Here is a 16,282-nt window from a genome sequence, read left to right as displayed (position 1 = left end):
TAGAGTCTGTATAAATATCTTTATATATAGTCTATATATATAAATGTATATACAGTCTATATACAGAGACTATGCAAATAACTTTAGATACAATCAAGAGCTATATATACTGTCTCTATAAAGAGTGTATATAAATACTTTTGTATAGTGTCTATATAAAGACCTGGTATGATCCTACTTTACTTTGATATTAGATCTTATTTCATATTAAGTCCATCCAGACAGAGTCTACATACAGACCTAAATTATATAAAGTTTATATCATTTGTTTTAATTATAGATATGATAAAGACGGACGACAACACAGCTCCCAGAAGTGAAGCCAAGTCATCTCGATGTCTATTGCCATCTGACAAAATGATCCCCTTAAAATATAAAACTAAAAAGCCGAATTGAGCCGACGTGTCGAGGTTATATATACATGGAGAAAAACCTATTTAATTCTCCACATATTAAAATGTAAACGATTTGGTGCTTTATATTCAGTCTAATCGCAGATACTCTGTTTACTTATGTTTGTTTACAGCTCAGTCTTCTCCTGTCCAATAGGGCGGCGACGTCGACGTGAATATCGCGTGTGCACGTTCGTGTTCGTGTGTGTGTACGCGCGCGTGTGGTCAGCTGACAGTGTCACAGCACCGTGTGTGTGTTTCTCTCCTGACAGGTTAGCATAGCTTAGCTTAGCCTAGCCTAGCCTATCATAGCCTTGCAGCTCCCAGCCGCTGCTCTGCCGCCGGACGGGTGGTTATGTTTGCCGGAGACAGGACCGTACGCCGAGGCTTGCGCACCACCGACTCATGGCAGCCGAAATTCAGCCCCAGCCGCAGGCTCGTAAGCCGTGTCTGCTGAGCAAGATCGAGGCTTTCCAGGAGGTTGTGAGCACGGCGGTCATCATCCCCAAAGAAGACGGTGTGATCAGCGTGTCTGAGGACAGGTACCATCCCCGATTCACGCACAACTGCTCCTCCCGTCGGTCACTGACTCCCTTCGTACCCGGACTGAACCTCAAATTACAAACCGGTTGCTCATCAAAACAGAACCGGGCTATCCAGCATTTATGTAAAAATTGAACGTCACTTAACGTTTGTGCTTTAATTAACTTTGGTCTGTTAATATTTAATTTAGCTAATGTCCCTATCATGCTAGCTAAACATTAACTCATTCAAATGTTCGGTCTATGGCTTGTTTGACATATACTAGGGATAGATATTTCCACAGTAAACAGGTAAGCTGGTTAACCTGTCAACTAACTAGCTACAGTAAGTGATCCAGAGCCAAAACTAACCTGGTTCTACCCTCGTGTGTGTGTGTGTGTGGGGGGGGGGGGGGGGGGGGGGGGGGGTGTATGGGTGGGTGTGTGTGTGGTGTGAATCAGTAAATGCTTGGGGTGGGGGGGTGTATGTCCAAATGTGCCCTGTCCTCATATTATCTTGTATATAGGAACCTGAGCAATTCACCTGTTGAATGATAAAACAAAGAAAAATATGTTGATATGATCATTTGACTGACATATTAATGTTAATGTAAAAAAATATTTCTCAGCAGAGACAATGCAGAAAAGATGTGAATGTATGTTTACATATGATGTAAAACAAAATTATTTTTAATTTCAAGTTCTACATATCTCTGTTTTCTTTTTCTTTTTTAGTGACTTAAAGATCAAACGTATGATCGAACTTTAAAATATAAGCCGGAATCATTGCCAAATTTTGCAGCAAAGAAAATTCCATATTAGTTGAGCCCCGGTATTCAGTCACTCTCACGTCATATCATCTCCGGATGTGACCGGAGTGGTTGTTGCATTGAGGATCATTTGGGTGCATTCACACCTTGACTCTTAACTGTCCACCAGTGATCAGATCATTCAGGACAGAGACATTAATACCAAGTCTGAAGGAGGTCAACAGTCCATAACCCTGATCCAGTTCAACTTACTACCTGTGACAGACCTTCATGTTTATCTCGTGTAACATTTCAGATGTAAATATACATACAATTAATTGTGAGGAAAGACAGGCTGAACCTAGCAGCTGATAGCTGTACAAAAACTGGTCAGAGGAGCCTGTGCAAGCAGTGGGGAACCCATAAGCCTTTTTGATCTAAGAGACTGTTTAATATAAGAGTCCTTACTTTGGAGTCGTGGGAACAAACACATTTTTGGGTTAGTGGATAGATTTAAGATAGATAGATAGATAGATGGATACTTTATTACTCCCGTGGGAAATTCAGAATGATTTAATATAATGATGAGTCAGTAGTTGCTGATGGATTTTCTATTGGTTGACTAATCTTTCAGCTCTAAAATACAATATAATTATTTATATTTATAATATAAAAATAATATGTGTAACTGTAGAGTCTTCCCACATTGCAATGCTAAATCTCTCTGGTTTCCCTCCACAGGGCTATTCGAGTATGGCTGAAGAGAGACAGTGGTCAGTACTGGCCCAGCGTCTACCACACATTGCCATGTAAGTATTCTTGCCTATACTTGTGTTTGATTAAAGGTTCTCAGGGTGGATATTCTGTAAATGCTGTAAGTCGGAAAATGTATGAGTGTGTGACTCTGAGTCAGCGAAGTTGTCCAGGTATCACAATCTTCTTGGAATAGGCCAGTCGCTAATTCCTGTTTTTTGCTCTCTCTTCCTCTGCGTGAATGTCTTTCCTAATCATAACCAACATAAATGATACCGTCTCACGGACTGACATGAACGCATTTGCCTCCATATTAGAACTCCTGCAGGACTGTTTGTTCTCCTTAGTGCTGTATGTCTGTAACACTGTCTTTCCGTGTGGCCCTCCCGTTGTGCAACTCAAGGAAATCCTATGCTACCATCAGCAAGATCTGTAGCTCACAAAATGAGTGGCAGAGGCTTCATTCAGCATATTTGACATTTCAGTTTACTAATAGAGACAAACTGAAATTGGTGTTGATAAGAATACATGATTTAGTCTTTCCTCCTGTTTATTTTCCATGTTATTTTTATGCTGGTAACTGAGATGAGACTTTTGTTCCACAATCTTCAGCCAAAACCTCGATGATATTACGACAGCACTCTGTTATTTCCTCTATAATCCCTTTTTTTGGGGGTCATTATCCCACATAACCTTTCTAAAACAAAATCAATTTTTGCTCCTTGTAAGAGGAAAAAATGGTGTCTTACTTTTAATAATAAATTACTGGTATCTATGTTAACTGTTTGAGCACTGCTTTGTTTTTTAGATAAAGATGCTTCATTTGGCCAAATACAGATATTGATCTGAAGCAGCTTTTTTTTTTTTTAATTGCATAGATAAAAATAAACAAGAACATATTTGTAGAGTTAATTTTCTCTTTAATTAATCACATTCACCAGATGTAAGAATAAAACAGAAAAGGCTAAATAAATCTGCCCAGAGGACAATCAAACCAATTTAAATACATTTCATTTTTATAGACCTAGAACTGTGGATTCAAATTGATTTGTGTAGTAAGCAAGTAGCCCAGAGGTGGTAGGGGGTAGACAGAATAATAAAGGCACCTGCGTATGACCAGCACGAAGCTGTGAATGTTGATGATTGGTTGAGAGGGAGGATTATTCACCTCTGTTGTTGTTTTGGAGCCTTGGAGCACACTGAAACTTAATGTTTAGTTTTAAAGCTGGTGGGCATAATTTAATGTGATGTTATTAGTATTCAGCAGATTTCATCAGACAGGAAACACAAACAGGTCCAATGATTCACATTTAGTCAGAGCCCACGAAGAACATGGACCACTCTGATAATAAATCTGGCTGAAAATAATGTATCTTGACTCATATCCTTAACCCCCATGTGTCATTATACGCAGATCAGCCAACACATTAAAATAGGCAAGAGGTTTAACATTGAACCGATTGGTATGTATTATTTGTTACGCCTATTTTATTACACCATTTTATCATTATTGGCTTCCAAAAACCTGTAAGGACAGTTATGCTGTGTAAAATGAGGTTAATGGTACGTTGACTCTGAAGAAACATACACAAACACAGACATACACAGAGGCGGGAAGTAACAAAGTACAATTACTTCGTTGCTGTACTTAAATAGATTTTTCAGGCATCTGTACTTCACAGATGGCTTGCAGCAGAACTAGACGGTGTCCCGTGATTTTTTTTTCTTTCTCTCTACCAGCACTGTGCAGGTTGTTAACAGACGAGGAAAACAATCCTATTTTGTGTGAGGGAATATTTTCGTTTTTCCGAGTTATTTTAAGGGGCTTCATGTATCATTGCAGTTGAACATTTTTCGTTTTGTACTTAAGTCGATTTCAGAGCCTTCACTTTTTCTGCTTTTACTCTGGTTAAAGTAGAAGTACTGATTCAACTCCTTTACTCTAGTCTTTTTTAACACAAGTATCTGTATTTCTACTTAAGTAAAAAATGTGAGTACTTTGCCACCTCTTGACATACATGCAAGCTGTTCACTGTTTTTGTTTGTCTTTGTGTCTCCAGCCTCGTGCTCCTGTATGTCCTTTAACCCAGAAACCAGGAGGCTGTCTCTGGGGATGGACACTGGGAGTATCTGTGTAAGTTCGTTCAGCAACTTTGTCCTCTCTCACCCTTTTCCCCATTTCCTCATCAGCTGTGGTCTGTTTGTTGTTCTTGCTTTTTTCAGGGTACTGTACAAGCCAGCAGGTTAGTTTGTATTATTGACATTAATTGTCATCTTCTTTTTGACTCATTAAATGGAGAGCAGCTTTCATGGTGTGTATTTTTGGGAGAAATGTCGGCTGCTCTTCTGAGCAACAGGAATGTTTCTGATGAGGGTGTTTGTTAAGTTGGGATGAGAGTTTCATCAGGTCACTCTGACCTCAGACTTGGCGAGAAATGAAAACCTCTGAACCCGGAAATGTCATATTTTCTCCTAAAGTTGCTTAGTGGTACCCTTCCATCTTAGTGCTAACCTTAGACAGACTTGATGTTTTCTCTAACTATTTTCAGATATTTAATCATTATAATCATTATACAGCTGAGGATGAATGTTGTATAAGTGTTTTTTCAGTTTTGCAGGTACTTTACAAACCAATATATTTGACAAATCAAATATTATTGTCCGATAATGGAGAAAGATGAAAAATTAAGGGATCACCATTTCCCCTGTACATACACTTTGATTCTTGACGAACTCTCAAATTGCCATGAAATCTTTGTGGAATCGTATTTGATATGATAGAATATGAATTAACAAAATTATTGCTTTACAGAGGTGAAAACTTCAGAATTCAATTGGATTTCCTTAAGGTTCAACTCATTAATAAAAAATCTCCAAAACTAACAGAAATAAGCATTATGATGTAATGCACATTTTAGTGGTCATAACTCCATAGAGACTTGTCTTCTTGTCTGTTTTAGGAAGTGTAGTCTATGTCAAAGAAACCTGACATGATGTGATGCTGACCAGTTATTTTCCCACCCTAAAACTTCCAGTTCCTTCAATGTTTAGTTATGGGTGTTGTCTTCAGAGGATATCTGTTCTGGTTTTTGCTGCCCTTTACACAGGCCTAGAGTTTTTCCAATATAGTCATTTGCAATTACACTTTACGATGGTGAAGCAGGAAAGTATTTCTCAGGAAGGAAGCCATACAGAACATTTTAGAGGGCTTCCAGGTCCAGTTTTATATGCAGCACAGTTTGCAAACACTTGAAGTGAGTACTGTTCTTGTAAAAAAAATTATGATTGACAGAGAATCTCTACAAATCTCATTTTGTGTGTTCAATTGAATACCACGTAAAGACCTGTTGAAGTTTTCCCCATTCATTGATTTCCTCAGAACCCGACTGGACCCCAGACAGTGTGAACTTTTATCTTCGCTTCCTGTCTTTCAGGAATTCATCCTGTCAGAGGACTACAATACGATCACCCCTGCACGCACCTACCAGGGTGAGGATGGGAGTATGTGTGTGCGTGTGTTTGTGTGTATTCTTTCAGTTTTGCGTTTGTCACTGTTCAGAACCGTAATCAACATCCCCAATCACTCGCTCACTCAGACGTTTTCAGGACATATCACCGGAAATTGTCCAGACAAACTGACTCGGACAATTTTTTCATCACATACAGACCATCCTGAAGACTTCCGCAAAATGTCCCAACTTCGGTACATGTTAAAAAGCAGCTATTCTGTTATTAGTTTGTGCTTTCCTGTGAAATTGTAGGATCTCAAAATGTTTCTACACCAGTGGAGAACATCTTCCTCTACATTAGTTAATGAGATGTGAGAATGCACCATCATTCTTCTTCTAAAATATGTTAGATGTGAATTTAGTTTCGCTTATAAATATGCAAATTGGATAGTGTTTTAAAATAGCTGGTGTCATTTCTGTGAGGACAAATCTTAGATTTAGGTGAATGCGGAAATGGAACTCATGTGTAGTATTTGTGTGTTTTTATTGTTTTTGCATGTGCAGCCCACCAGGGCAGAGTGACAGTGGTGCTGTTTGTGTTGGAGATGGAGTGGCTCCTGAGCACTGGCCAAGACAAAAACTTCACCTGGCACTGCTCGGAGAGCGGCCAGCAGCTGGGGACATACCGCACGGCCGCCTGGGTTTCTGGTCTACAGTATCCTTTAACATTCCCAGCTTCCCCTCCTGCTCTGTTTGTGTTGGTTTGCAGACTCCGTGAACCGAGTGGGAAGTGACGAGCCATCTTTGGTGCTTTTTTACTCTAAAAAACCTTTTCATTATTACAACTAGGTCTATTTTAAGGCCAAAGCGACAATAAACAGGGCAGTGGAGATTAGCTTCCAGTTAGTTCATACTGCTGAGAAGGGCTTACAATAGGCATCAGTCATGCTGTTGTCAAGGAAACGGGCCGAGTTGGTTTCTGTAATGGCCAGATGAAAGGCTGAAGTGCTCCTCACTTACACTGATCCATACCAATGAGCCTGCCATTAGGCCAGAGCACTGCTAGCTTCAACATGCTAACTTGCCTGCTCTGTTTAGCAAGAAATCCAGTGGGAGACGGTGTCTGTGTTTGTAGTGACTGGAGCCACGATTCTGAGGGTCTGATATGATTCTGTTTGATGAGCAGCCCCATAAGACAGAACCCCAAACTGTTTTTAAGTTTTGTAAACAACAATTTCGAAGGCTTTCATGTGAGAGAGGTCACATATTTTTATTAATACATTTTCTAAATTTATTCCGACAGCAAAACGACTTTGTATAAGATAAGATAATATTTTTTTGGTTCGGCCATGGGGATATTTGCTGTGTTTTGTAGAAATAGAAACACCACTACAACTAGAAGGTCCCTGAGTAGAGCGCAAACTTCCACCAAGGCCCAACAATCTCCTTAATTTATATCTAGCTGCAGCAAAACTGCAAACATACACAAAGATATCAGTTCAGTGTTGTTGTAGTTTTCTGTCATATGAAGCTTGTTCACCTCTTACTGGAGTAAATCCCCATGGTAACTCATGCTCAACGGCCAAGCTTAACTGTTAAGTTCATTATAACAGAATAAGTCTAAAGTACTGACAACTGAAAAAGCAATAGTTTAGGATACAGTGATGGGGGAAATAATGAAGGTCAGGAAATAAAACAGAGCTTCCTACAAACGGAGGATGTATTTTTCGAAATATATTAATACATCACAATTATTACGGCAGTGTTGGGTTAAGTGAAGTCAGATAACGAAAAGATATCCTGGGTATGTTGAATTCTCCTCGTCGTACAGGCCCCTGGTTGTAAAGTGTGAGAGCAGCAGGAAGCAACGAGCTGCGATACCTGATAAGATAAAAGACAGATTTTGTGAAGCTAATAATCAAGATTGAGACTTTTAAATGTGTCATATTTGCTCAACAATTATTCATTCAGATGTGTTTTCGTAGATAATACTTAAGTGAAACAATATTCAACTTCTTCCAAGTTGTTACTCAATTCCAAATGGTTGATGCTTGATTAGGACTCAGTCGACCAAATCTATGCTGAACTGAGACGACACACATTGTTTACTGTGGTGAAAATGGGATCAACAAACGAGGTTCTGAGACAAGTTGTCTTTGTAAATTGATTTGTAAAAGCTTTCTGCAGAAAGGATCACACAGGCAAGGTGGAGGCTGCAAGTGTGATGAAATGTGAAGTGTCTGTGCTCATATTTAAGTGTCTCTGTGTGGGTTACCTCCTGACCCCAAAACACAGGGGGGGTGTGCGAATGTATTGTTCTGTGTCTGGAACTTATCGTCTGTAAAGGTGTGACTTACAGGCTGCATCCTAAATGTGTTGGAGAGGAAATAGTATCATGTATTGTTAGGGTGTTGTGTCAGTCAGCTGAGTTCCTCAAACAAAGGACAAACAGTTAAACCAGGGTAGAGCCAAAGGTCACTATAGAATTCAGGTGATCTCAGGATCAACTTCCTCTGAATTGAAGCATCAGTCGTCTCTTAGGCAGGATAGTTTCTTCTTCTTCAACCTTAATGTTCACTCAGGTTCGATGTGGAAACCAGACACGCCTTCGTAGGGGACCAGTCCGGTCAGGTGACCATCCTGAAGCTGGAGCAGGAGAGCTGCAGCCTGGTCACCACCTTCAAGGGACACACTGGTACACACCACACACATTAACCAATCATAATCACTAATTGAGTATTTAAGAGTTTTGAACTGTTGATCAGACAAAACAAGGAATTGAATGTGATGTAGGTAATGTGACGGCACTGAGTTGGGACCCGGTCCAGAGGGTCCTGTTCTCCGGCAGCTCCGACCACTCCATCATTATGTGGGACATTGGAGGGCGAAAAGGAACAGCCATTGAACTGCAAGGACACAAGTAAGAATCAACAACTCTCAAAATGTTATTATCCAGCTGAAGGAGACTGGGTTATAATTATACAAAAAAATGTTTGTGCTGATAGATTGCTGTTGTCTTTTCGTATTCATTCCGACTTTATTCCGACATAACAGACAGTGTGAACAGCATGAATATAATGACAGAAGAGGAGGCGACGTTAGTGAAATTTTTTTTGGGTGATTCAAGTAATTTTATCTCTGCCTTTGCATATTTAACCTTTACGTTAATCTGACAACATTCAATTACTAGCTGAAATAATAATTTATATCTTTGGCTTCTGAACAGAAACTTGAAAAACATTGTCCTTGAAATTAGTGAATTGTTTGGAATCTTTCACAGTTTGACATTTTATGGATCAATTGATTCATTGATTAATGAATTTAAATCAACATATATGATATCAGATTTATGTGTTGGTTTGTCGGTGAGTAAAGCTATTGTTTACACACTAGCTTAATGTTTGTATGTTAGAATACAGAGTTTAAAATCTTGAATTCGATCTTTAACATTTTGTATGTATTCTTCATAGAACCCATGCTGGGACATCATCTCTGCTCTATACTGTTTATTTCAGCGCTTGCTTAGTCTGTTGTCCAATGAATGCGTATTTGTGTGTATGCGTTCACTCCCTCAACAGTGACAAGGTTCAGGGATTGTGCTACGCCTCACACACTCGTCAGCTCATCTCCTGCAGCTCAGATGGAGGCATCGTCATCTGGAACATGGACGTAACAAGACAAGAGGTGATAGTGTAACATCAACCCAACACTCAAACACAGGCACTTATTCATAATCTATGAACTGCTGCGCGTTTTCACTGTGTCTCAGACACACTGCTCATATTTACTCTCCCTCCTGCTCTGGAATGAATTCGCTGAAGAAACAAACGTCTCCTCTCCCTCTCTGCTCTACCAGTCTCCACACACTTACTGACTACCTGATTGCCTGTTCATTTATCCAGAGTCACTTTAATTTTTGTTCTGTTGCGGCTGAGATCCCTTGCGGTGAGCTATCAAATATAAACAGTCGGTGGCTGTTGTTCCCCAAACGATCCCTCTCAGCTAACTGTTGCTCTGTGCAGGTTAAATACGCAGGGAAGGAGGTTAAATAGCTAAATCATTAGAGCTTTGCGAAAAGAGGGAAAGAGCGGAAAGAGGTAAAACCGAAGAGGAGTTGGATTCTTTTGTTTGAACAATAATGGTCCAAAGAAAACCTAATAGCCAAATGTTAGTTTTCCTTCAATCACTTTTCCACCCAACAGCTTAAAATCTTAATGAAAAGTTTGATGTCAGTTCTACCTTTTAAACATCTAAAACATTTTATTGGATTTAGGTTTGTTTTTAAATATTGAATAATATTCCATGGTTTGGAAAACGAATTTCTAAAAACAGGAAACATCTATAATTTAAGAATTGTGTGTTTGCACAGACTCCGGAGTGGCTTGACAGTGACTCATGTCAGAAGTGTGAGCAGCCTTTCTTCTGGAACTTCAAACAGATGTGGGACAGTAAGAAGATCGGCCTACGACAGGTACAATACACACACACACATCTATTTTTATTTTAATCATTTAATTTCTATATAGAACGTCAAGTTGCACCAAATTACACAGATTCAGATCCATGAATTTCTCCCTGTCCCATGTCCCAACCCAAGATTCATGGAATCAACTCAATTGTTTTTTATCCTGCTTACAAACAAACCAATGTACAGAGGCGAAAACATGAAAGTCCCTCGTGGAGGTAAAAAACATAGTGACAAAGCATCAGATCCCAAACTACCATCACTGCTCTAACATCAGTTACTCGTCTTAAACAGATGCACTGATTCTGTAGCTGTTAACAACTTTCCTGCAAATGCGCACAACTCTTCATTTGTGTTACAGTAATGGCAAGTAAACATCCTGGGGCTGTTTTATTACCTCATCACAGGAACAGCTTTTCATTGTGGTTACTCGTTTGTGTCCATGGATTCACTAACAGAAGTTTTTCGACTGCACTGCAATTTTCAGAAGCGGTCTGTTGCAGGAACAAAACGCAACGCAGGGTTATGTTTGTGTTGCTGGAGGTTAGGTTTCACAAACTGACACGTCATCGATGCACATAAGAAGTCTCAGTATTACTGAACACAAACATTGAGCAGCTCATAATGTTGACGGTAACTCTGAGAACAGAGGAGGTTTCTGTTTCTACAAACATTCAGAAACAAACATGATCAAGAGAACACAAACAGAAATGTTACAGGAGCGTTCCAGTGATAGTACGGCGGTCACATGAGATGGACTTCAGCCGGGCTGACTCATGACTCTGACTTGAACTTTCGCCCTCTGACTCGGAATGACTTGTTGTTGTCCTGTTCAAGACCATGGAGGAAAGATTCTGCTCTGTAATCAAACTCATTTTACTGACATTAGATCAGTCTGCTGTTGGTCTGATTCATGTTGTGTGTGATCCCAGACACAAGTAAATAAATCAATGGCAACATGCAAAGCTCAGAAGTACATTTTAATTTTAAGTACAAATTAAAAAAATTGATTTATCATTTTCATTGCTTGTCTTAATTGATTTGATTTGGTGAAGGTACATATTATCTAGGACTCCCCCAAAGGAAACACAACAAAAGACTACAACTTTGGCTTAACTCTTGGACTCCACAGAAACCCTGTTCAGACCTGGTATTTGCATCCATCCTGAGTGATCTGATTCAGCCAGTACTATGATTTGGGATTGTCCGACCGTCCATCTCATTCTTTGTGGAAATTTCTTCAAATTTGGTACAAACATTCAGTTGGACTCAAGAGTCAACTGTGCAGATTTTGGTGGTCCAAGGTCAAAGTAGCTGTGACCTCATTGCCTTGTGAATGTGATATCCCATGAACACCTCGAGGGAATCTAAATTTGGTACACACACGCACACACATACACCGACACACAAACACACACACATAAACTGTCATCAGTAACATCTTCAATCTTCATCTTCAGTGACGTCTTAAAACCAAATGATTCGTTTTTTGTGAACAAAAAAATGTATGCTTATATGTGCAATGAAGCGAGATCTGATCACATGTGCTGATTCTGAATGTGCAGGAGACACATTCAGAATCAGTATGTTTTTTTTATTCCAGGTGTGAACACGGGTACTTAGAGTTGCTCATGCAGAATGAATTTTAATAAACAGATCTGATTGGAAGCAGAATTTCCCCTGACTTGAAAAGCAGTGATTTCTTTTCCTCCTACAGATACTCCTACTCACCTGTGTACCTCTGCTGCTGCTGATAACAAATAAATTGTTGCTGATCATAGCTGACCGGTTCAAGTCCTCCTGTGTTTTCCAGCATCACTGTAGGAAGTGTGGCCAAGCTGTGTGCGGCAAGTGTTCGTCCAAACGCTCCAGCATCCCCCTAATGGGCTTTGAGTTCGAGGTGCGTGTGTGTGACAGCTGCCACGAGTCCATCACTGATGAGGAGTAAGTAACAATCGGCCTCTGTCATCGCCATGTGCTGACCCTTTGTGCCAGCTGCTTCCTCAGAGCTCGCACAGTGAAGTAACCGTCGCCCCCTCTGTGTGTTTCAGCCGAGCGCCCACAGCCACCTTCCATGACAGCAAGCACAGCATCGTTTACATGCACTATGAGCCCACCACTGGAAATCTGCTCACCTCTGGCACTGACAAGGTTATCAAGGTCTGGCAACAAACTGTTTTATTTCCAAGTCTCATATAAGATAAGCATGTGAAAACAAAACTAATCAGGTTGAGTTTTTACTCTACCCAGGTGATTTCTTCCTTTGTATGCTTAAGTAAATGGTAAAGGGTTTTGTATTTATGTATCGTTTTCTAGTCTTGATGACCACTCAAAGCTTTTTACAGTATAGTTTTACATTTACCCATTCACACACACATTCATACAGTGCATCTATTTGCAGCACTTTGTTATTCTATGGGGGGGCCATTCAGGGTTCAGCATCTTGCCCAAGGACACTTCGGCATGCAGATGGGTCAGACTGGGGATCGAACTGCCGACCTTCAGGTTGGAGGACGACCACTCAACCCTCAGCCACAGCCGCCCAGGCTTGATTAACTGCCAGGAGGAACTTCCTATTCATACCAACCCTCTGCACTGTGTATTAATGTTTAACTTTCTCCAGCCCTATGAGGCCTCTGGGGACTTTAGGCCCTGTGGCAGTTGCTTACTGTTCCTGGCAGGTAATTCAGCCTTGACCATATCAGGTTTTTGACATGACAAGTATGAATACAATTTGGTGGAAAGCCAATAGTGACCCACCATAGGCCTTATATAAAGATGGACGACATGTCTCCACCTCCTCCAACTATCCAGAAATGAAGCCAGAGTATCCAGTATATAAACTGTGCCATCTTGCTCCAAGGACGTCATTTGGAGCAAGAATCTGTGGTGTAGTGATCGTGTGATGGAGCCAAGGCAGAGAGGTCCCACTGATAAATTAGACCTTGAGGCCTTGGCTGCATCTCCAGAGACTGATTCCAAATGCCGTCTTTGGCACAAGATGGCAGCGTTCCCATCCGGGATATGTTAGCTCAATTCTGAATAGTGGGGGGGAAATGGAGACGCATTGGCCATCGCTATTTATTATCTACGATCTAAACAAACGCATTCATATTACAAACAGTATTTGAAATCGGTCTTTTCACACATGGATCATGCTGGTCTCTGTCTGAGGTTTAGAAAGTCGGTAGAAGAGCCTCTTTAACTGCTTAGTCTCTATTGGAATAAAACAGATGATGTCTTTTGTTTGTCTGCAGCTGTGGGACATGACTCCTGTGGTGTCCTGAGGTCTGGGGACGCACGGCAGCAGTCAGCGGGAACTTCCGTTCACCAAACTGTGAGAGTTTAACGTGAACATCCGCAGTTGGAAGAGAAAGAGAGCAGCGTATTCAACAGTATTGATGTCATCCGGATAATATTTAACAGTTATTCAACAACAAGCTGCGGCTGTTGCGCGTCCACAGTGAGGACACTGCAGGGAGCAGTGCAGCCTGGGATCAGGACAGGCCTCGGTTGGCTCAAGATTACAGACAGTTGTTTGTGTTTTTTTTGTCTGTCTGCGTGTTTGTCTGTGCTGTCTGTGTGTATGTTTGTGTGTGGGTGTAAGGGAATGAGGGGTTTGACTCTGTGAGCAGCTGACACACTTTATTTACTTAATTTTCATGCATTCCTTTCCGCTTCTCATGCTGGAAACTCACCAAACAAGCTTCTGCACTGCGGTCAGTGGATACCCTGGAACCAAACCTGACTTGTGAAGCTCTTCATGGATCTGGACCCCAACTCAATGACAGATTTAATCTCACGGTTAGCCGGTTGCAGATTCTCCTCAAGAGGGAGCTGCGTATTCATTGTCAAACCTCAACTACGCTCAACAACCTGCACCACCCGCAGGATAGCAAAGTAACAGCAGTAGATAACACTGACAGATGGTGTCCTCTACAGGCAAATGTTAAGTTTTAGAGAAGTAATTGAATCAACAATTGTTTACCTTTCTAAACACTCAATTATTTCGCAGGTTGTGCATTTATCACACAAACCTTTTTTTTTTCTTTGAGTATGTTCTATATTTGATAGTTTATATCTAAAATATAAAACATGTAAACAAATGGACAAGTCAGCCTCATTGCCTGCGAGTAGCAGAAGCATCATCACTGCAGGAGCTGTTGCCTTCCTTGCCTGTAGATGGTGCTACTGAGAATATTGACAATAAACGTAAAGCAAGGTTAACTTAGGACAATGGACGCTGACCGGGTTTTGAGACAGTGTCATGGTTGTCTCAGTGCAGACTACCCCTGTTAGCTTTTGTCATTTGTAAATGATTGAATCAATGTCTCTGTGATCTTTTAAAATATTCCCTATGTTCTTTTGAGATTATTTATTATTTCAAGCTTGTCCTTAATGTTTCTAACATGCAAACGCACATATCATCAAAAAACAATCAGAGGGAGCACTTAAATACTTTACATGTGAAAACACTGACAGGAAACTTGTGAACATGGTTTACTCTCGTTTTGTTCTCATCATTACTGTTTTGTTTTGGTCACTTTACTGTAAATATATATTTACGTCTGCACTGGAATCAAGAAGCAAAATGTTGTTACGAACCAATGCTGTGAAGATGAAATTTTTCTTTTTTTTAACGATTATCACTTTTCTTGCTTTAATGGTCATATGATAATTAGGTTGAATTAACCCCCTCTTAATGTTTCCAAAGATGTTTGAAAATACTGTTTGTGTCTGATGCTTTATAAGGATTTTGTCCAACAATATAGAAAAGAGAAAAAGATCTTGACTGTTTGATAGCTCCTCATGAAGGTACATTTACAACAGCTAATAAACTCATGAAAATGAGCCTGAGGTTTCTGCCCCTAAACTACAAATTATGTGTGTTGAATTTGTTTCCAAACAGTTTCTAATGCACCACAACTTGTTTGAGGTTTGGTTTATTGATAATTGTTGCTGCCTGAATTAGTATCCCCACACCAGAAAACAAAATTGCTTGTTTTGAAAAGGAAATACCAGTGATCATGGTCAAGTTTGTGATTTAGAGCAAAAATGCATAGAATCGCCAGTGTTGTCCAAACCCAGAAAACAACAGACACAAAATTGAAATAAACAAAACCTAAACTTCTGCTGCAGTCAAAATAAACTCGTCTGAGGCCAGTTGTGATCATTGGTGTAACGTGTGTATTAATAACATATTAAAAGACCAGGTATTTACCTACGTGAATGCACTGGTTGTAAATGGTGTTTGTCTGATCAGTATTTTTCTTTCTTCTTTTTACACGTGTAGTTTCTTCTGAAAAGTTTAATTCCACAAAGGTTTTTCCTTCTTATTTCTCTGTTACACGTCGGACAAATCTCTCGGCCTTTTGACTCTGAAGATGCTGATTTCACAGCCTTGACTGTGGACAGAAAAACTATCAACACTGTTTTTCCTGAAGTTATTTTTCTAAATTGATACCAAATAGCATTTACTCTCAGAACTGAAAAATGTACAGCCAGCCACTATTTATTACTTTAGGGACTAGTATATCCATTACTAAATTTAATTCTCATTTAACTGTCACAATTAACACTATCATATCATAATCACATACTATCATAATGATGATTATTTTAGTCCATATTTTCAAAGGCAGTTGTATTCATAAAGCATTTTTTTTATACACAGGTAGATAAAGGTATCCATTTCATACGAAACTGAAGAGCTGCAAGTCTGGAGGCAGCTGATTTTTCAAATTTTCGAACTTGAAAAATTGACAAAGACAATGTATGAATCCTGAGAATTTTGATGAAATGTAAACATGCATCTTTTCCAATATTGTTTTACAGATCAATCAAATTATATTTGTATAGCCCATATCACAAATTACAATTTCTGTCATAGGGCTTTAATATGGTGTGACGTCCTCTGTCCTTAAACCTCAACAAGAGTAAGGAAAAACTACAA

General features: G+C 39.8%; 1 protein-coding gene across 1 annotated transcript; it reads left to right on the top strand.

The window, feature by feature from the left end:
- The first annotated feature begins 612 nt into the window (after positions 1 to 612).
- Positions 613 to 15,578, top strand: wdfy2 (WD repeat and FYVE domain containing 2). Its single transcript, XM_062402771.1, has 12 exons — positions 613 to 934; positions 2,404 to 2,471; positions 4,476 to 4,549; positions 5,850 to 5,904; positions 6,429 to 6,579; positions 8,447 to 8,559; positions 8,658 to 8,784; positions 9,443 to 9,548; positions 10,234 to 10,335; positions 12,143 to 12,273; positions 12,381 to 12,489; positions 13,587 to 15,578. Exons 1-12 carry the CDS (start codon positions 798 to 800, stop codon positions 13,614 to 13,616), a joined length of 1,203 nt encoding a protein of 400 aa, XP_062258755.1. The 5' UTR covers positions 613 to 797; the 3' UTR covers positions 13,617 to 15,578.
- The last annotated feature ends 704 nt before the right edge of the window (positions 15,579 to 16,282 follow it).

Source organism: Platichthys flesus, chromosome 13 (genome assembly GCF_949316205.1).
Source record: "Platichthys flesus chromosome 13, fPlaFle2.1, whole genome shotgun sequence".
Taxonomy (NCBI): Eukaryota; Metazoa; Chordata; class Actinopteri; order Pleuronectiformes; family Pleuronectidae; genus Platichthys; species Platichthys flesus.
The sequence above is the reverse complement of the archived record's forward strand: the minus strand, read 5'-3'. Positions and strand labels throughout refer to the sequence as shown.

Bases quoted from the DNA above. Each gene is read 5' to 3' on its own strand.
- wdfy2 (XM_062402771.1), top strand. From the start codon at position 798: ATGGCAGCCGAAATTCAGCCCCAGCCGCAGGCTCGTAAGCCGTGTCTG. The intron at 2,472-4,475 runs GTAAGTATTCTT...TTGTGTCTCCAG, and splicing joins CGTCTACCACACATTGCCAT to CCTCGTGCTCCTGTATGTCC. The intron at 4,550-5,849 runs GTAAGTTCGTTC...CCTGTCTTTCAG, and splicing joins TGGACACTGGGAGTATCTGT to GAATTCATCCTGTCAGAGGA.